This window comes from Morus notabilis, unplaced genomic scaffold, assembly GCF_000414095.1.
Source record: "Morus notabilis unplaced genomic scaffold, ASM41409v2 Scaffold841, whole genome shotgun sequence".
Lineage (NCBI taxonomy): Eukaryota > Viridiplantae > Streptophyta > Magnoliopsida > Rosales > Moraceae > Morus > Morus notabilis.
The window spans coordinates 270,061-291,954 of record NW_010358201.1 but is presented as its reverse complement, the minus strand read 5'-3'; the positions used below and the strand labels follow the sequence as shown (position 1 = coordinate 291,954).

At 31.1% G+C, this 21,894-nt stretch overlaps 1 protein-coding gene across 1 annotated transcript; it reads right to left on the bottom strand.

Annotated features, from left to right (window-relative positions):
* Positions 1-248: 248 nt before the first annotated feature.
* Positions 249-7,233, bottom strand: LOC112090448 (disease resistance-like protein DSC1). The gene is made up of 5 exons (XM_024161778.1): positions 6,737-7,233; positions 2,921-4,052; positions 1,039-2,304; positions 463-945; positions 249-338 (listed from the first exon to the last, which is right to left on the bottom strand). Exons 1-5 carry the CDS (start codon positions 7,231-7,233, stop codon positions 249-251), a joined length of 3,468 nt encoding a protein of 1,155 aa, XP_024017546.1.
* Positions 7,234-21,894: the final 14,661 nt, after the last annotated feature.

Sequence of the window (21,894 nt, the reverse complement as noted above, 5' to 3'; positions counted from 1 at the left end):
AGCAAAACTCGAATTCTAAATTCGAATTCGTGAAGTGAACGGGGCCTTAATTCTTTCAAACACACTTAAAACCTGGTGGAATTTTCAAAACATAATTACAACATTGCCACCCTCTCTATTCAAGACCTCAACACACGTTCTTTTTTTTTTTTTTTTTTTTTTCTATTTGATCAGAAAAAAGACTTATAAAGTTAGTTTAAATATATTTTTTATAGTTGATTAAAATTTTCGAGTGTTGGATATCCTTCTCAGTCGAGGGTTGTAAATTCATCCGTCTCAGTCGGGCCTGATGATTTAGACTTGTCAAGGGTTGCAGCCGACTTGTTTCTTGCCTTCTCCTGTAAAAAGAAAAAAAAAATCGAGACATGGATAAGAAAGCAATAATAATTTTCACTAATATTATCCTTTTCCGTTCTAATTAATTAAAAATTAGGTAGACCATCAAACTTAAATCCAACTTACTTTTGCCTCAGAAGGAGTTAAATTGCATTTCTTTAAATCTTTGCTATATAGAACGTGGATCCCGCACTTTTTCACTTGACAGTTTGGAGACACAATATCAAGAATTCCTGCCTCATCGTATTCAATGAATGAAAATTCAAATGACACAGTTACTTCATCGGTGTAATTATGTTCACTATAGTCTTGAGGTTCAAACCACATGTACAAATGATCTGAGACTGATCCAGTTGGCAATTCACAACTAAACTCCGAATGTTCGTCAAACGAGATGCGACTGTAGTTCCTCCCCTGCAATTGTAATTCACAGACTAAATCCAAGTACTCAGCATCTTTGTAAGTGTCCCCTACAGCACACAGCACAAAACCCAAGAAGTTGTTATGGGGAAGCATAATCTCAATCCGACGTCCCTCTGATTGATGATTGAACCACTCTGGAATTTCATTTCCAGGACAACAACACGTACGAATTATAGGATATCCTTCCTGTAACATAGAAAAAGAGAAGAGTCATTTATTTCGTTTGCATAAATAATTAGTTCTTTTTCCGTTTCTAACCACAAAAGAAACAAGGCATACCTGATGTTCTAGGGATGCAAATCGGGTAGCCATGCGCAAAACTCTACGCCGGAATTCAGTTATAATGTTGTCCAGTGCCTTTTGACCCAATTTCAAGCAATCATAGAGTATTAAAGCACTCTTTGTAATGGGATAATTGTTCTCAAACTCTTGTGTGAGTGCTCTTTCTGATATTGACACCTCCTCCAACAATGTGCATCCACTTGCATCAAGAGATTCTAGACTCATCGGAGGAGCCGGTATAGAACGAAGATCACGGCAATCTTTCAAGAGAAGTCTTCTCAGCTTAGAAGCGTCTTTGATGCTTTCAGGGATTTTCTTTAAATTAGAGCATTTAACAAGAATATTTACCAAATCTACCCCGTGGAAAGTAAAACTTCCAAGTTTTGGACAGTTAAAAAGTTCGAGAGTCGCAAGCTTAGGCATGTTAAAGATGATTTCTGGGTCAAATTCAAGATATTCACAATCATTCGCTATTAGAAAGCGAAGCCCAATTAGATTTCCAAATGACGAGGGAAGCTTTCCAATCTTTGTTTTGGCTATGCAAAGATATGTTAAGCTTTCCATTGGTTTGGGGATATCCGGAAGGTTCTTCACCTTTGTGCACCGAAAGAGAAAAAGAGAACCAAGAAACCTCAACTCAAAAATGCGAGGTGGTAAACTTTCAAGACTGCTGCAATCAGATAGTTCAAGTATCCTAAGTTTAAAATTCTCAATTGATGGGAAGTCCAGTTTTTTTATTGCCGTCCCACGAATATTCAAATCCTCAATATTACTTGGAAGCTCTGAAAGCTTATTGAGATTTGAGCAGTATTGTAAGTGAAGACATTTCAACGAGTTCAGGTTATTCAAACCACTTAGATTGGAAAGTTTTTCGCAGTTAACGAGACACAATTCAGAAAGATTCTGGAGAGAATCAACTGATAAAGTCTCTATTGCAGTTGAACTTAAATCTAAAGACACCAGGCTCCTAGCTGTAATCATTGTTGGAAGAGTGTAAAGATTAGAACAACCTTTGAGAGTAAGACTTCTCAGGGATGCCGCGTCAAATATTCTATCTGGAACTTTTCGAAGGTTGTTACAGTTTCTCAAATTGACATCAATAAGGTTGTTAAGATTTTGCTGAATCCGTGAATAAGGAATTTCAAGCAAACTTACACAACCCTCAAGATTTATCCTCTCAAGGTCTGGAGAAGCAGAAACATCTGGAATTCGAGTCAAGTTATGAGAGTAACTTAGATCAATGCCTCTTAACTTCTTAAGGACCTGTACCATAAAGAAATGACAAGAATAACGAGACTTTACTTTATAAATTTGGTTCAATGAAACAAATTGAAGGTATATACCTGGCCTCCATCCCAAAGTTGTTTAAGTTGGCTACGATGCATCTTCAGGTCAACATGATTTTTCGGCTTAAAATTTGGTGGTAAAGATTCCAAAGGATATTGATTCCACTCAAGATATCGAAGCGAATTGGGAAGATACTGTAGACCACGTGGAAGGTATATATTTCGATTATCGATTTTGAGCAATCTCAAATTGCACATCTTTTCGAAAATTGTAGGCTCCAAGTGTATGTGTTCATCAATTTTTTAATAATGTAGGAATATTCCTTGAACATTTGCAGTCCCCTATCAAAAATAAATAAATAAATAAATAAATAGTATATATCAACATACAGATGACATGGAATAAACTACCACAAGTATAGATAGAAAGAGTTTAATGATCATCATAAAGTAAATACTAACAAGGTGTTACATATCAATGAAACATACATTTAAATTAACTATTAAACATCATTCTTTTTTGTTGCATTTTTTCTCAATAGAAAGTTGACACAATTCTAAAATGATCTATATTTGAAAATATCGACACTTACTATATTATTCTCCAGGACATGAATAATATGTTCAGCGATCCATAATCTGTTGCGTGCTTCTTGTTTTTCAAATTCTTGGCAAATAATGTCCCGACCTATTTCTTGCATCAAGTCATGCATTTGAAGCTTGTTACCTCGAGGATCAATAGTTATGAGAGACTTACCAATAAGATTATCTAACCCTGTACTCACAGAAAAACTGCACGCATTCAGAATGTTTTGTACAAAATCTCTACACATCCCTTTGAAGAAACATGCAATATCAAGAAAGATATTTTTCTCATCATTCTTCAGTCCCTCATAACTTATTTTTAACACCTCGCTAATATCAGCAGGAGGGGACATTTTAAATCTCTTCATGGTCATTTTCCATTTTTCTTTGTTGGGCTCACGAAGCGAACGAAGCTCAGAACCCACAACTTTAATAGCTAGCGGATTGCATCCAGCATAAGACACTGCCTGTTTTGATAGTTCCGCGTATTCTGATGTGGGAGGCTTTCCTCCATCAAAAGCTGTAAAATTAAAAAGATCAAGAGCTTCACTATCATTCAACTGCTCAACCTCGTACTCAGATGTTTCGACTTCATCGCTACCTTTAATCCTAAGGATCTTTTGATCTCTTGTCGTCAGGAGAATCCTACTACCAGACGCAAAAAGGTCACCGTCACCGACTAAATGCTCTAACTGCTCTGATTTACTTACATCATCCAAAACAATAAGAACCCTTATTTTCCTGAGCCTCCTTTTGATGATTTCTAGCAAAGATGGCGATTCCAAATCAACTGCTTTTTCCCCCAACAACTTAGCGAAGAGCTTGTTTCGTAATTTCTCTAATCCATCATGTACTTCCTCGGATTTTCCCCTAACATTTTTGAGAAAGCAATAACTTTCAAAGTGAGAAAAGAATCGACCATATACTGCATTGGCAAGGGTTGTTTTGCCTATGCCACCCATTCCCCACAAGCTTATTATGCGAGTATTTGCTGACCCAATACTTAATAGTGATTCAAGTTGTTCACAGCGTTTTTCCATTCCAATCATGCCCTTCAAACCATCAGCACTTGACAAGACAGTACTTTGCAATTTTTTCAACACGTCTTCAACAACTTCTTCAATTAACTTAGTGTCGGGCCTGTATATAAGAAAGAAAGTTAACAGTTACTATAGGAAATAGCTTTTAAAATATATATAAAAAATATATGTAATAGAGTTATCCGAGTTTTAATTCTTAAAACAATAGTATTAAATCTTAATTACATCGGTCGTTCGCACTATTACAGATACGAAAATAATGGTAAATTTTTTATTCAATTGTCAACTGTTCCTATCGGAAATAGGATTGACTACGGATTCGAGTCATAGCACATGGTTTCATAAAACCGTACGATTTTTCCGATCTAAATAAAGCAGGTTTTACATGAAGAAGATTTGGCTCAATATACGTAATAATATTGAACTAGTACCAGAACAATTCATTCACAAGATCATTAGTAATAACTACTAGATTGAGTAAATTGATACATGTAGTACAAATTAGTAGTAACCAGTTTAATTTTCTGCGTTCATTTAAAGTGGTGATCATGTAACATGCCAAAATGTGGTTTCCTATAATTTACACAATGTAATGTTCGTTTCTTTATGTGTGCATGACATTGTACTAGCCATGTTAGAAAAGTGTTAATATTTTATATGATTATATTTCCCTTTTAGTCGTTTCAATGATATACTCACATCTGCTCCAGCATATTTTACAGTGACCAAACAATCATTAAATGATTTTATTTTATTTATTTATTTTTGAAGCATTATGCAGTGAACTTCATATCTACAAATATAAACAATTTATTCCCATGCATAGAGTTTTGTAAAATTAGTTTTATTTTATATTTTTATATTTTATGTGTTAAATTTTTTTTTATAATATACATTTAAACCTTTTGATTTTATCCAAGTTAGATTCTGAGTATTGTTTACTTATTTATTCCAAATTGGAATATAAACAGCCTTATATTGGCATGGATTTTAAATTATATTTTGTGTAAGAAGTTGTGGTATTTTAGTTATTATTGTGATTATTTTTTTAACTTGAAGTGGGGGAATTTGAGCTCTACACCTCATGATGGAGAGTCCGAATATGAGGAGGAAATTTTTTAATAAATATCCTAGGGTTTCCACAGTTTAAAAGTCTTATATAAACTTGTTTTTTCATCAACCGTGTCCACTTTCTATCACAACCAAAATGAGTCGGCGTAATTTATTAATTAGTTGTATTTATTCAAATTTACACCTTTATACATGAAAATGTAAATGTTATACATGCATAAGTTTAACTCAAACTATAAATTGAATTCGCAAACTATAAATTGAATTAGCATACATTTTTAATCTATTTTCATACTGAGAATCAATTAGAGTTAATAATAAAATTTCAAATATATTTTAGAATTTTTACAGTGTGAGCTACTCTTTTTTACTACCGCTAGAAACTATTGTTTTAACCACTGAATTAATGTCAATAGTCTGAATTGTAATGGGAAGCATTTTTGTGTTGCATGCTATAAATTTTTAATGTCGACACTTCTAGATTAAAATGTTAAAAAATAATCTAGCAGCTAAAATAACAATCCCTTATGTTCATGAAAAATGATAATTCCCACAGCCTGTTTGCATAAAATTTTTGTAATTACAAAAGCACGCAAGATAAAGAACATTTTTTTTTTCACTAACAGGGACATGCCTAAGCTAAGCCCGTAAAACTAGCGGTTATATAAGAATTCTTTCAATCGCTAGCAAAATGACACTAAGCATTCTGCAACACCAAAGTCAACAAATCAATTCTAAGAGTTTGAATTTAATTTTTTTGCTTTTGATCTGAAAGGCTTTTTAATTTTAATGTCGAATCATGAATACGGAATATAAGTTTGTAGTCCTATAAAATATTGTCTAATATTATTTCATTCGAGAAGAAGTCGAATTGAGTTATTCTAAATAGAGTTTCTCTTTCATTTCATTGTTCTTAACATTATTGAGAGAATCAACAAAACTTTGATAACCTTACCTTATGATATTCTTGAGAGAATGTCCTTTTTTTCCTTTTAACCATTAGAGTGCAAGTTGTGGTCGTGAGCGTGAAATGAACAGTTAAAACTCATTTGTGTTGATTTTGATAATAAGATTTAATATCAGTTATCTTCTCTCATCAATCAAAAATGTATATATACATATATATTCATATAAAAACCCATCCTCTCCCATCATTCAAAATATATATATATATATATACACACATATATATTCATAAAAAAAACCCGAACACTATTGAAAAAAACAAAAAACACCATACACTACTGATATGTAATCTGACCTGTAGAGGGGTACTTCAATTCGTAATTAAAAAAATGAACGGAAGTGGCGTCTTTCTAATTTTTCAAATATCTCAAAGTGTTCAAGTGGAATATTTCGGTCAATGGGTGTCTGTTTTATTAGGTTAGCTCTCTATAAATTTTAATTACGTTTACGCTCGCAATTTAACTTTGAACAAATGACTGGCAATTAACAAAATGTGTCAAACTAAATAACAGCCATATTAATCTTAAAAGATAAGTATTTTAACATGTTTAATTATAGCAAAAAAAAAAATGTATACTGAAGAATAGTTTCAATTGCTAGCAAAATGATAGATGTTACTCGGATATTGTTCTGCAACAATTCAACAAAGAGATTCAGACGCTTCTAGAAAAAAGTTGGTGTGCATGTATTCCTTCATTACGTTTATGTAAATACTGTCCGTAGAAACATGAGTGAAAAAACAAATACCTTGTGACTTGTGAATTCCATCCAGATAGATCAGCTGATTTTGTTAAAGCAACTCTCCATTTATCAACCATTTCCATGGTGTCCTTGAAACGATTTTCATGCTCTATGAATGACTTCGCATAACTTCCTTTTTGTTTCTGTATATCAGATGGATCTACTCTGTAAAAAATAGGTAATAAAATCTGTCCATTGTCTCGGCGACATTTGAGTATATGTTCGAGCTCACGCAAACACCAGGTTGACGAAGCATAATCTTTTGAGAAAATGATTATCGCAATCTTGGACTTCTGAATTTCTTCAGGAAGTGCAAGATTGATGTCGTCTCCTTTCTCAAGGATTTCCTCATCGATATAAATCTTGATCCGCTTTCGTTTCAAAGCAGCAGAAAGATGGCTTATGAAGTTATCGTGCATGTCTTCACCTCTAAAACTGAGAAAGACATCGTATTTCTCACAAATAGAGGAAGGAGAAGAAAGAGAAACACCATAATCATCCATATCAACAAATAGAATGAAAGCTCTCTTAGCAACTTGACGCCTTTGAGAAGCAAAGTTTTATAAAAGCAAGCCTAAAGCTTGAGAAGAAGTTGCAGGCACACCAAGATGACCTTAAAATAAACTTGCTTGAGAGACTTCCTTGTGCGTTCTATCTCCACTCACGCGTTTTCAATAGAAGAATATAATTAAAATCTTAACGAGTTATATTAAAAACGAATGGCCATATCATGTGACTGTGTTCCCTATTTAAATATGAAAAATTAGATATCCGAAAATAATTACCTTTATATAATCTTTTGTCAAGCCACGGAGCTAGAAATGTTTGTCAGTGGGATAATATTTACTTTAAAAAATGCTTATTATAATGACTCCTTCTGTATTTTATCAATATTACAGTCGCCTCCCTTGACTGAAACTAATCACAGAAGCACCCCTCACCTAAACTCTGTTAAATTTATTTAGAAAATGTCAAAACTACCTCTTTTAATATCAGCCATTGATCAATGAAAATGGGACAGTACGTCTGAAGTGAAGCCGACCACAACTCAAAGACATAGATCATTATTTTAAAGGTAACAATGTTTTTTAATATTTATGTATTTAATTATATAGCTAATTAATTGTTATAGAGCAACTAGGGTTAAGTCCTTAATATTTTTGTTTTTTTATAGAGCAACTAGGGTCATCAATCTCGAGCAAAAAAAAAAAAAAGGTTTCTCTCACTCAATGTAAACACTTTTGCGTTCAGACAACCACCAGACCATTTTTGTAGCGTAAAAACCGGTGATGATCATTGAGATACCGCTTAACACTCAGTCTCTTGTTGTTTTAATCAATAATATTTCGGGGCAATATTGAAAATATTGGAAATGAATATTGGCTTTTACTATGGAAAAAAGGGTATACAGGTTCCAAATGGAATAGATCCTGTTGGGAATTAATTTTCAGGGGAACTTATCTTTCTCTTAAGTATAAATGAATTATTACACTATATGCGCTTGGATTGGTGTTGGATACATTATATTAATTCCTAATTATCCTGCATTTTGTGCCGATTATGATAGTCAGACAAGTATTGATTCTCTATTAAATCTCTAACTACACAACTGAGATTATAAACCTTTATTCTAAAAGGTTTTTTATGCATATGACTTCTCTTTTTTGGGAGCTTTTATGGTAGGGCATTCGTAGGTTACCATATAGTGCGTTATTTTAAACTATAAATATAATTAAAATCAGTTCAAAATAATGAAGTTTACCAAATTGATAGGACTTGATAAAGATTTGAGGGTTAAAGCGGAGCCTTGCCAATTATGGACATCTGATCAATTACAAAATGAATAAAATCTAAGAAGGAAAAAAGGGCCAATCTCCACTGGGTTTTGTAATATTTAGAATGAAAGCTCTGTACAAGTTTTGACCCCTATGAGGGGCAGAGATTTTGTGGACTTAATATAGAGATTAAGAAATTTCAAGACTAAGATGAAATTGCATGGAATTATATCTTCCGCGGTTGGGATGTGATAACTCTATTTTTGTTTTTTTTACATTTAAAAGTGGCCAGTTTTTGTGATTTTTAACTTATTTAAAATTAGTTTACTTTATTTTGTATTGTAATGAATACTTATAATTTTAGAGTTATTTTATTTTAGTCTATTTAGTTTAGTTTTAGCAATTTTTATTTTAATTTCCCTTCCAAAAAAATTATAAGGGTCTCATTTGAAAAAGGAAAAAAAGAATGTATTGTAGAGGGAAAAAAAGGGAGGGGAAAAAGAAAAAAAGGGGAAAGGAAGCAAAGAAAAAAAAGAGTTAATGCAAAAAATAAAAAAAATTGCGTTAACGTGGGAGGTGAAACGTGCGAAACGTTTCGCACGGCTCCCACGAAAAACAAATTCTCTTTTAAAGAATGGTATATATCACGCGCTAACTCATTTAAAACAATGATTATACAAATTGTTAAAAAAAAGAGTGAACAAAAAAAGAACTAAAGGGGAATAGATCTAAAACAAAAGGAAGGAAAAAAAGGCCTAATAAGTATAAAAAAGAGCACAAAAATTTTTTTTTTTTTGAAAAAAAAGTTTCACTTAATGATGGGGGGAAGAAATCCCTTGCGCAATGTTTCACACATGAATGTGCGAAATGTTTCACAAATACCAAGTGAGAAACTTATCCTCCCTTAGTAATGTAGTAAAGATTAGGGGAAGCAACAAGAAAATGGAATAAAAAGTGAAAGAAAACAAATATGAAGACCGAAATAGGTAAATAAAGAAGAAGGAAAGGCAAAAAAAATAAAAGCAAAAAAAAAAAAATGGCATGGGACGAAGTATTTCATCAATAGAGAAGAGGGTTTTAAAAAAAAAATTAAACAGTGAAATGTATAAAAATAAATTATTTTAACAGAGAATTAGAGAGAAAATAAATTTATGAGAGTTAATTTGAAGAAAGGAAAAAAATTTAAAAAAAAAATTATATAATAGAGCAAAAAAGATAAAAATGAGAAAAGAGTGATACAGAAGAAAGGAAAGAGGAAAAAATGAAGTAAAACATAAAAAGAGGTAGAAAGTTTAAAAAAAAAAAGAGTTTTAAGGTATGTAAATTTCTACATATTAACATAAAAAGAGGGGAAAATGAAGTTTTCGTGTTTTTTTTTTTTTTTTTTTTTTGCACTGTTGATTTTGTGTATTTGTTGAAACTGACGACATATATATCCACCTTCTCCAAACTTGTTAACTTCAGTTTTAAGATATGTAAATTTAGATATCTATATCATAATATGATATAGTTTGGAATATGTATAATATTTTTTTTCTGTAATATGCATAATATTGTAATATGCATAATATTATAATATTATAAGATGATGCATCGATAATGAATATACTATGTAACGGTATGAAATGATGAGAACTAGAGCGTTAATAAAATTTTAATGAAAAAAATATTATAAATTTTATATTATTTTATATCATGTTAGTTTCTAAATTTTTTCTATATTTGTGCCCCCACTGAACTAAAGGTATGGCTACGTCTCTGCCATTATATACGGTATTTACTAGTCACTGGTCATCAGAGTCAGTTGTCGGAGTAGCTAGCCACCGGCCATCGGAGCGAGTCATAATGGACTTGACTAGAGTAGGGAAGAAGGAAGGTTGGAAGGAGAGGGTTTAAGGGCATTTTAAGTTTTTAATAATGTTTGAAACATAGTTTTAAAATTATTCTATTGTGCCATTTCACTCATTCTCCCTACATTAAATAAAAAATAAAAAATAAAAAAAACATTTGTACATTTTTTTATGTGGATAGCTAACCACTACATGTTCTGAAAAGTATACTAAATCCAATGCAATGTCATCAAGTAGAAATTCCTCCACATCGATCCAATTATTTATTTGTCCTTAACCTTCGACCAAATAATTCTTTAGAAAAGTCATATTATGCCTAGTAGGTCCTGATGATAGCGACAATACAGCTACTCTTTTGCTTAAGACGCGTTAGAGGAAATATAATAATGGCAAAAGTGCTTAATAAACTTTGACTTTGACATGTAATTAATCTTCTTCCTGATAACTCTATTAATATTAGAGTTATTTTACTATTTTTGTTCATTTTAAGCTGTTAAATTTTGAGTTTTTTATTTTATTTTATTTTATTTTGAATTGTAATGAGTACTTTCATTTATGACTTATTTTATTTTATTTTATTTTAGTCTATTTAGTTTAGTTTTAGTCATTTTTATTTTAGTTTCCCTTCCAAAATAAGTAGTTTCCTCATTTATGTAATGAATTTGTGACAGGTGGGCTTAATTGTAAAGTTTTGAGCTAAAATGAGGTCAAAATGTAAAGACATAAATAAGAAATAGAAAATAAAATTCGACCTAAACAAAGCTCAATCTAGAGAGTAGAAAACGAAGCTAAAGTCGCTTTTGTAGCCGTGTGATCCGCACCACTAACGGACCAGATCATGTGTGTACAGCACCGCCCTGATATATGAGTTCAAGTAAACAAAGAAGCAGAGAACATCTAATTTGCACGCTTCACGTCGCATGGCTTCCCATTATCTCTAGCTCCCTCTGCTCGGCTTTTTCGGCTTTTTGGCAGCCACAAAGCGACTTTGGCTTCTATTTTTACTCTCTAGATTTGGCTTTGTTTAGTTCGAATTCTATTTTAAATTTCTGATTTGTTTCTTTACATTTTGACCCCATTTCAGCTCAAAATTTTACAATTAAGCCCACTGTCACTAAATTCATTATATAAATGAGAAAACTAATTATTTTGAAAGGGAAACTAAAATAAAAATTTCTAAAATTAAACTAAATAGACTAAAATAAAATAAAATAAAATAAGTCTAAACTGAAAAATATTCATTACAATTCAAAATAAAGTAAAATAAGTTAAAATAAGTTAAAAATTTCAAACAGTAACCACTTTAAATGTAAAAAATAGTGAAACAATTCTATTTTTAATATGAGGAAGAAGATTAATGACATGTCAAAGTCAAAATTTATTAAGCACTTTTGCCATTATAATATTTCCTATAACGCGTCTTAAGCAAAAGAGTAGTTGTATTGTCGTTATCATCAGGACCCACTAGGCATAATATTACTTTTCCAAATTTACTTTGGAGAAGGTGGATATATATGTAGTAGGTTTCAACAAAAATACACAAAATCAACAGTGCAAGACCAAAAAAAATAAATAAATAATAATAATAATAATAAAAGCACGAAAACTTCATTTTTCCCTCTTTTTAATACCTTAAACCTTTTTTTTTTTTTTTGCTTTCTACCTTTTTTATGTTTTACTTCATTTTCCCTCTTTTCTTTCTTCTGTATCACTCTTATCAATTTTTTCTTTTTTGCCCTATTATAAATTTTTTTAATTTTTTTCCTTGCTTCAAATTAACTCTCATAAATTTATTTGTCTATCTACATACCACTGTTTATACATACCACTGTTTAAATTTTTTTAAAACCCTTTGTTTTCTTTCACTTTTTATTCCATTTTCTTGTTGCTTCCCCTAATCTTTACTACATTACTAAACGAGGATAAGTTTCTCACTTAGTATTTGCGAAACGTTTCGCACACGAGGTTCATGTGTTAAACATTGAGCAAGTGATTTCTTCCACCATCATTATGTGAAACTTGAAAAAAAAAAAAAAAAAAACCCTTTTTGTACTCTTTTTTTATACTTTTTAAGCTTTTTTTTCCTACCTTTTGCTTTAGATCTTTTCCCCCTTAGTTTTTTTTTTCTTCTTTGTTTTTTAAACAATTTGTATAATCGTTGTTTTAAATGAGTTAGCACATGATATATATCATTTTCTAAAAGAGAATTTGTTTTTTGTGGAGGCCGTGCGAAACATTTCGCACGTTTCTCCCCCACATTAACGCAGAATATATATATATATATATATATATATATATTTCTTTTTCTTTTTTTTTTTTTTTTGCGTTAACCCTTTTTTTCTTTGCATCATTTTCTCCTTTTTTTTTCTTTTTCCCCTCATTTCTTTCTTCCCTCCCCTTTTTCCCCTCTACAATACATTCTTTTTTTTCCTTTTTCAAATAAAACCCTTATAATTTTTTTCTCTAATTGTGTCATTGAAATAATTTCTTCTTATATATGTCATAATTAATTTTTTTTTACAAAACGACCCTCTCAAGTACTTTTTTTTACTATATACACCCACTAGTTTTTTGCTTTCTTTTCCATTTTTATTTTCTCTTTTCCCTTCACGTCTTTCTTCCCTCCCTTTTTTATCCCTTTATAATACATTCATTTTTTCCTTTCTCAAATGTGACCCTCATAAATATTTTTTTCTTCTAATTGTCCCATTAAAATAGTTTCTTCTCATATATGTCCTAATCAAATTTTTTTAAAGAAGTCACCCTCTCAAATACTTTTTTAACTATATATGCTAAATAAATAATCTTTAATATCTTATTTTCAAATGTGTCTTTACAGAAACATTTTATCTACATTTTTTCTAAATACATTTCTTTCATATGTACCACTAAATAATTTTTTGCCTCATTCACCCCATTAAAAACTTTTTTTCTTTTAATGTTGCTCTAATATTTTTTGCTAGATTTTATTGTTTAGAAAAAAATGATAAAAAACATAGACAATAAAATTTGAAAAAAAAAATAGAAACTTCATATCAGGAAAAAGAAAAACGTTGAATACGCGCTAGTTTACACTAGTAAATAGAAAAAAAAAAAAAAAAAAAAAAAAAAAAAAAAAAAAGTAATTGTTGCAATCAACAAAGAATCCGACCGTAAATTGTCGACTAAATGAAAAAAAATGACCACTCACGTCGATGTAATGTGGTATAAGTTTTACAAGAGAAACAATAATTTTTTAAAATTTTCTAGTTGCTATATTTGTATAAAATTTGTTTAAACAAAAGTTTCAGTCTGCAGCCCAAATTTTGACTTTTAACTATGTATTTACTTCAAACTTAAAATTAAAAGTTTGTAAGACACCTCAATATTCTCAGCTAGATTGACATCCATCCTAGAAGTTATCTCACACCAAATCGTCCACTCTATTTTAATAGAATAATATAAAATTACAGAAGTTTTAATGAGAAAAATAAAAAAGTGGAAAACAACAAAAAGCAGCATAAGTGAGCTTGACTAGAGAGAAGTGGAAATTAGCGTTGGTTTCTGCACTATACCAATCATTCCTTAAAGAGATATACATGGTATTTCTTTTCAATGATTCCATGAGATAATTGGTAATTAGAACTTACTAGAATGAATTATGTTATTATTATTATTATTTTTCCAAGTTCAAAAATAATAATAATCTTTCCCTTCTTAGAAGAGAATAAGTTTCCAGGACGTTTCGTTGCCCCACATTTTGTTCCCGCATTGGTTTTTTTTTTTTTTTTTCATTTTTTGGCATTTTTTATTTTCTTTTTATTTTCTTTTTCCCCACTTATCTTTTCTTATTGCATGTTTTAAACTTTAATTTTTTTATATATATTTTAAATATATCTCCATTAAATATTTTTCTTATTGTTATTTATAATATCATCTTTTTTCTAATTACACTACTAAATTAATTTATTTTTAAATGTGTCTCTGCATTAACATCTTTTACTTGTAATCTTCATAAATTACAACTTCAATTGTGAAACATTTTACACAAGTTTTTTCTTAAGTTTTTCTCTTTTTTTTTTTTTTTGTCTTTTTCCCCAATCTTTCACTTCAGATATTTTTTCTGTTTTTGTCTTTATTTTTGTATCATTTCTTTTTTTCCGACAATTTGTTTAACTTTTATTTTAAATAAGTCAAAGCTGTATTTTTTACTAGCAATTATGAGTAAAATAATGAGTACTTGTCAGTTTTATTTTTTTTTTTTTTTGAATCAGTTCGTTGAAACACTAGCTTTTGTTTGTTTGTTTTTTTTATTTATTTTTGATATTTTTTTCTTTTCTTTCCATTTTTTCTTTAAACTTTATATTTTTCGACCGTATGTTTCTTTTTAACTTTTTTCTTTTATTTACTCAAATAATTTTTTTTTTTACAATGTTATCCTATCTTGATATTTCTTTTTTGCGGTGCTCTAAAACTTCCTTATTTTTTGTTTTAGTCCTTTTGCCCTTGTTTTACTTTTGCCCTGAAATTTTAGCTTTCTTTCATTTTAGTTCCTTTTGACTTATAACTTATTTATATCTTCATTTTTATCCTTTTTTTATTTTTGCACTGAATCTTATTTTTTTCATTTTGGTTTCTTTTGCCCTAAAGCTTATCTAATTCTTCATTTTAATCTTTTTTTTTTTTTACCTTTTTTATTTTAGTCCTGAGATTTCAATTTTTTTCTTTTTGGGTTCTTTTGTCCTAAAAGTTATTCATTTATTTCCTTCAATCCTTTTTTACCACTTTTTTTTATTTTTACCGTGAAACATTATGTTTTTTTGTTGTGATCTATTTCGCTTAAAACTTATTTATTTCTTCATTTTAGTCATTTTCTAACCTTTTTTAAATTTTTTCCTTGATTTTTTTTTATTTGGTTCATTTTACCCGAAAATTTATTTATTTCATCATTTTGGTCCCTTTTAACCCTTTTTCTTTTTACCCTAAAACTTTTTTTTTGATTTTGGTCCTTTTTGCTCTAAAACTCTTTTATCTCTTCATTTTAGTACTTTTTTGAACTTTTTTTTTTTACTTCTTGCCCCAAGAGTTTATTTTTTTTATTTTGATTCTTTTTTAGGATTTTATATTCATGTGTTATATGCTGTAATAATAACATGACAATTAAAACTTAACACACGGATTACTCAACAATAGCAAGTGGAGTTCAACTAGTATGAATAAAAATATAAATATATATATATATATATATGTGTGTGTGTTTGAAGCAAACTTTTGTACTTTTTTGAACTTTTTTTTTTTACTTCTTGCCCCAAGAGTTTATTTTTTTTATTTTGATTCTTTTTTAGGATTTTATATTCATGTGTTATATGCTGTAATAAACTTAACACACGGATTACTCAACAATAGCAAGTGGAGTTCAACTAGTATGAATAAAAATATAAATATATATATATATGTGTGTGTGTGTGTTTGAAGCAAACTTTTGCTTCAATATTACATTTGCAAGTCAAGAATAAAAATTCAATTAGCATTAGATCATCTTTGTAGTATAATAATCTATCACGAGTACTATTTCACTATGATATAATTTGTATTCGGATGCATGTATAATCAACTAGTTCTTATCTCATATTAAGCCTTCATAAGCTTGGTACATGGTAAGCATAAATAAGATAAAAAAAATATTGCAAATCGACTATTAAATTTTTATGATAATGCATGTGTATATATGTATATACGTACTGCCAGTTTGTCTTTTCAACGTCAAATAAGTAGTGAATATGTGCAATGTGTATGTTTTGAAATGTCCAACAATATCAAGATAATGACTAATGTTTTTATGTTTTGAAATGTCCAACAATATCAAGATAATGACTAATGTTTTTTTTTTTTTTGATAATTAAGGTAATGACTAATGTTGCAATGTCATTTAGAGCACCTTTTTGGAATTTCGAGTACCCCAAAAAGAATTCTCCAATCAATTGGGATGACATAATCCAGTTGTTGGACTCGAAGTACTTGAGAGAAGTCAAACCGGTTACTGCTCAAGACCCAACCGGCAACCTTCGCTGGTACTGGTTTGAGGGTTTGGAAAATTGCACTACTAGAGGTGGTGGTACGTGGGGCAGATCGATCAAGACACCAAATAATTTCAAGAAGACATCACATCTCCCTGTGACAAATGAATTTTTTTTCTAAAATGAATTGTTCGTATATCTTGACCACCCGCAGCGATCTTAGCTCGAATCTACGAATTTTGGTGATGAATGGGCTTCTCATCCTAAAAAACTCTCGGTGGTACTTGTACATTTTTTATTTATCTACTCCGCATAATAGTTCTATATATGGTATATATATGAGGTCGGTCAGGAAGTAAACAATTTTTAGGCTTACGCTTATAATACGTAAAAGTTTGTTAGTTTGCATTTTGGTCCTTGAAGTAAAATTTGTGGCAATTCCATCCTTAGACTTGAAACAAGTACGTACTATTAATAGCATTCTATAGACACACCGTATGTTCTAGTAAATTATAATAGCACAGACAGTCCCGTAACTTTCGTTAGATTGACGAAAAGAGTCTGTATAAGTAATTTTTTTTATTATTATTTTGGCATTTAAGATGCAGCAATATAATTATTTTAGTTATCTATTGGAAGGTTGAATTTAGTGACGTCTAACATGTCCCCTTTGTAGTTTGCGTACTAAATCGTCAAATTAGATTCTAGAAGATCCTTTTGTTCAAACCTAGTGGGATATGTAAGATCCCTAAAGAATTCCTTCAGAAAAGACACGACAAAGAGATTCTAGTGAAACTTTCTTAACCACATTTCTAATTTTCTCTTTCAAACGCTTAATATATCATGTGTGTGTATTTCATTTTTAGCTTGAAAGCCCCATTTGGCACACACCCCCAAGTCCCAGATGGGTGGGTCTACAAACATATATGTTGATACAAGACACTTAATTATGTAATTTTTAAATATACTAGTTGAGCTATGTGGCGAATAATTTTGTAAGTTTGATCCTGAGTCAAAATATGTAGCTTTTTTTTAAAACAAAGTCTATTAATTAGAGTAAGAGGGAAAAAAGGTATTTTAAAAAATCATATAAAAAAGAACTAAAGTTATATAGAAGTTTTTAATAAAAAAATTTAAGTAGAGAGACATTTGAAAATAATTATTTAAATTAAAAGAAAGTCAAGAAAAGATAATATTTTAAAGAAGGATGTTGTAAAAAAATGAACAGGAAAAAAACAATAAGCAAAAGAAAAGAAGAAAAAATAATAAAAAGAAAAAAGAAAAAGAGGAAAGGAGAAAAAAGTTGTAAAAAAGGTTTAAAAAGAATTAAAGTTATATTATGAGTTTTGACACAAAAAAAAAATTAAGTAGGTACATATTTGTAAGGAATTATTTTAATTAAAAAAAGTAAGAAAAAGAAAGTATTTTAAAGAAAAATATGTTGTAAAAAATGAACACTCAAAAATATCAGGGGGAAAAAAGACAATAGGAAAAAGAGAAAAATTAAATAAAAAAAAAAGCAAAGGCTAAAAATAAAATGTTTAGGAGTTTTAAGGGGAAAACGCAAGAAACTAAAAAGTGAAAAGAATGCACAAAAAAGTAAAAACAAAAAAAAAAATGAAGGAAAAAAAGGAGAAAGTTGACACATGGCGTAAAGAGAAGCAATCTCTTTGACTTTTTTTTATGTATATTCAGATTTTGAGTGGTCTATTAACACCTCTTTTTCTACTTTTAATTACACACATTTTTAAACCACACATCATTTTATTTGTTAAACTGCTCTTAAAATTTGAAAAATGTGCCTGCAATTAAATCACCCCAATTCTACTTGTAACACACATTCTTAAACCACTCATCATTTTACTTGTTATACCCATCTTAAAATTTTTAAAAAGATTATTATCACCTACGCTCCCTGAACTTTGGGGTCACCCACTTTTTTCCCCCTGAACTTTTAAAAATCCCCACTTTACTACACTAAACTTTTATGAACTTCCACTTTGCCTCTTCCGTCCCAATTTTCATTTAAAAGAGACAAAAAACGTCTCACGTGCACTTACGTGTATGGTATTTGAAGGTAAAATCATAATTAAATTTTTAGTGATTTGCTCTTAAACCTCCTGAATTTTGAAGTCACCCATACTTGCCCCTTAAACTTTAGAGTGCCCCTACTTTACTCCATGAACTTTAAGGTCACCCCCACAGCCGATTTCCTCACCTCTAGGAGAGATTCATTATGCGCCCACACCGGAGTGGGGGTAACATAGTGTCATGGTAGCGGCCGTGAGTGGTCTCCATCCATCTCATAACCTCCATAGCCACAGTGTCATGGCTAGGGCTACGATCTTTGTTGCCGACATCGGTTTTCCACCCTCTCTCTAAATTTCAATTTGTTTGTTTGGAAAGAAGAGTTTGTTGGTTCAATCAAAAGTAAACCGACCGTTTACTTTAATTCTTTAATTCGATTTAGAATTTATGGCTTAATTTGTAAAGCTATGGTATTAGGTTAGTGTTGGTTTAAACAGTTAAGAAATTAAAGAAAGTTAACCACAAGTTTTATTATTAGATAGGCACAGTAAACCATTGGTTCACGAATTGAGATAAAGAGTTAGCCAATGATTTATTTACTGATCATAAAGTAGACCAGTAGTTTCGAGTGTGACTTTATAACTCATGAAAATAGTTTCTCAAACAAAAATCAAAAGTAATAAAATCTAATATCACTCTATCAAAAGGCACCATATATATATATATATATAGCTTCATTTAGGCTATATAATTTTTTATAAGTTAATTTACGCTATAGTTCTCTATTGAAATGTAAAGATAAACCTGGTCAAGAAAATACATATTTTCTGATCGAAATATTTATGTTCCATTAGATATATACTTTGAATACGTAAGAGCTTGTATAAACTTTTAAAACAATCTTCAAAAAGCGGAATGAATATTATAACTAACGCAATTGGTCTAGCATGTCTACATTATATGTGCTTGTCTATATATTACTTCTATATATTACTATCAATAGAAACGTAACCATTAAAAACCCGTATATATATATATATGAGTCTGATCAATACTCTTTTGTAAACCTCATAAGCCAATCTTCACTGAAAGACTTACTGGACATTTCAAGAATCACTTACTTGATAGCGTATCCTTTGTCATCCTGATCATCTTCATTGGTCACAAATCTAAGAATTCTACCAAAAGAGTCACGCAATTGGTTGATCAATTGGAAAATTCATCAATAAATTAGATTTAACATGCGTAATAAGGGTCATTACCTATACAGTACTTATCTTTTTGAATAAAATAATTTTGTATTTTGTATTCGAGGATGTAACCTAGAATACGGCATTCATTTGCCGTTCATATATGTAAGAGCAAGAAGTGGATGCTATCTTAGTTGGGATTTGTTGATTGACTTTGATAATATCAGTTATTCTCTTTTTTCATTTATTTAAAAAAAAAAAAAAAAAAAAACCTTGTGCCGTGATCTGGTTATCAAAGAGAATGGAGAGTATTGCTTTTTGAAATGATTATATTAAATGGAAATTTATAAGAGTGGAATTGAAATATAACAGTTTTTTTTTTTCGAAACAACAAATATATTATGGAAATAGCAAAAATTACATTGCAAGTATTCTAATGATATATATTTTTATACTATAAAAAGTCGTAATAATTATTTTAATTGTATTTATTTTTTTTCCTTTAAAAATTTGTATTTACTTTTATACTACAAAATGACGTAACACTTATTTTGACGATATTATATTACTTGTAAATTAAATTTGTTATTTGTCTAAAAAGCAGGTAGTATATTTAGAAGGGTCTGATGATGTATCTTTCTCTAACGGAATTGGCATTTGCAAAACAAAGCCAAGCAGACTTAACTCGGATTATGATACACCCCTAAATATTAGTTTATTTTTAGAATTTGTTAATTAACGGTGATAAAAGAAATAGTTAGTTAGTTAGTTTTTGTGCCTATAAATATGTAAGTCATTCTTGGCTAAAGGGGGACATGAATGAAATGAATTAGTTTTCCCTTTCCTTCTCTATTCTCACTAGCCCTTCCTCTATTTCTCATTTTTTGGAGTTTACGCTCACTCGAAGAGCGATTATACGATCCGGCCACCAGAATCCATTCCGAGGGTCGTATCATTGGTGCTTTCATTGAGAGATGACGATGATATCGATGGAGCTTATCGGCAGCGACGACTTCGCAGACTATTTCTTAGTTATGGAAGCCCTTAGTGATGGTCCATACACGGCCAGCTCAATGGTGCGAAAGCCTAGACTGCCTACACTTTCACCGGCGCTGGCATCCCTGGAAACGACGTCCTCCTTCGACAACAGCAAGACAATTCTGTGTACACAGTTACCACCCAAGGCAGATTCAACCACAAACCAACCACCACCACAATCCAGGCTCTCGGAATCGCACAGGCCAGCATTACCACTCACCTTCCCATGTTCAGCCTTCGCTCTGAGTATTCGTCAGCCAAAACCAGAGCCAATCAAAATCAACTCAATCACAACAACTCCGATCTCCACTGATCGTCCACCACTGTCGAAACCACAACCCCATACGTGACCTGGAGAGACCGAGAATGCCACCACCACACCTGCTCGGTACCCGAAGCAAGGATCAGATCCGTGGCCGCCAGATCCTTCTGATATCATACATGATTCGATCTTTTCCAAAGCAAAGCCAAAAATTCGCCTCACATCCGGGTTCCTTCACACCCCCGAATTTTGAATCGGTGGATATAGAAGGAAGAGGCGAATGAGTTTTGTGAAAGACGGACGAAAAAAAAGACGTACCGAAAACAAGATCAATGAAACGGAGGTAAGAGGTGGAAGAACATAATATGCGAGCGAAGGCAAGCTACGACGAAGAACGGCAACGAACGCGAGGAAGCTTGGTCGCGAAGGATTGCTCAGGGACGGCGACAGCTGGGCCTTGTCGGGGCTGCAACAGCTGACGACGGCGGAGAAGCCCGGGAATGCATTGGCATCAAGATCGCCTGGGTTGCGAGGACGGGGAACGGCAGTGAAAGATTTTCACAACTCAATTTGGGGAAGAAGAATAAGCCTCCAAACGACCTCCTTGGGTTCCAAACGACAGAATCCTTGCTTCCATAGTCAGACATCCAGTTGGGCTCTTCCCTGCTCTTGATGGGCCTCTACTGGCTTGGGCTTTCTCAAGTCATAGTAGAGTATAAGCACGAGAAGGCTAAAAGGATTAAAAAAATCAATATAAAAAAAATCAATATGCTGAAGGGATTATTTCTTTTTAGTGTTTGAATTTAATTTTCTTTTTTTAACTACCTTGAGGACAAGGTGATTTTGAAGGGTTGGGGAATGATACACCCCTAAATATTAGTTTATTTTTAGAATTTATTAATTAGCAGTGATAAAAAGAAATAGTTAGTTAGTTAGTTTTTGTGCCTATAAATATGTAAGCCATCCTTGGCTAAAGGGGGACATGAATGAAATGAATTAGTTTTCCCTTTCCTTCTCTATTCTCA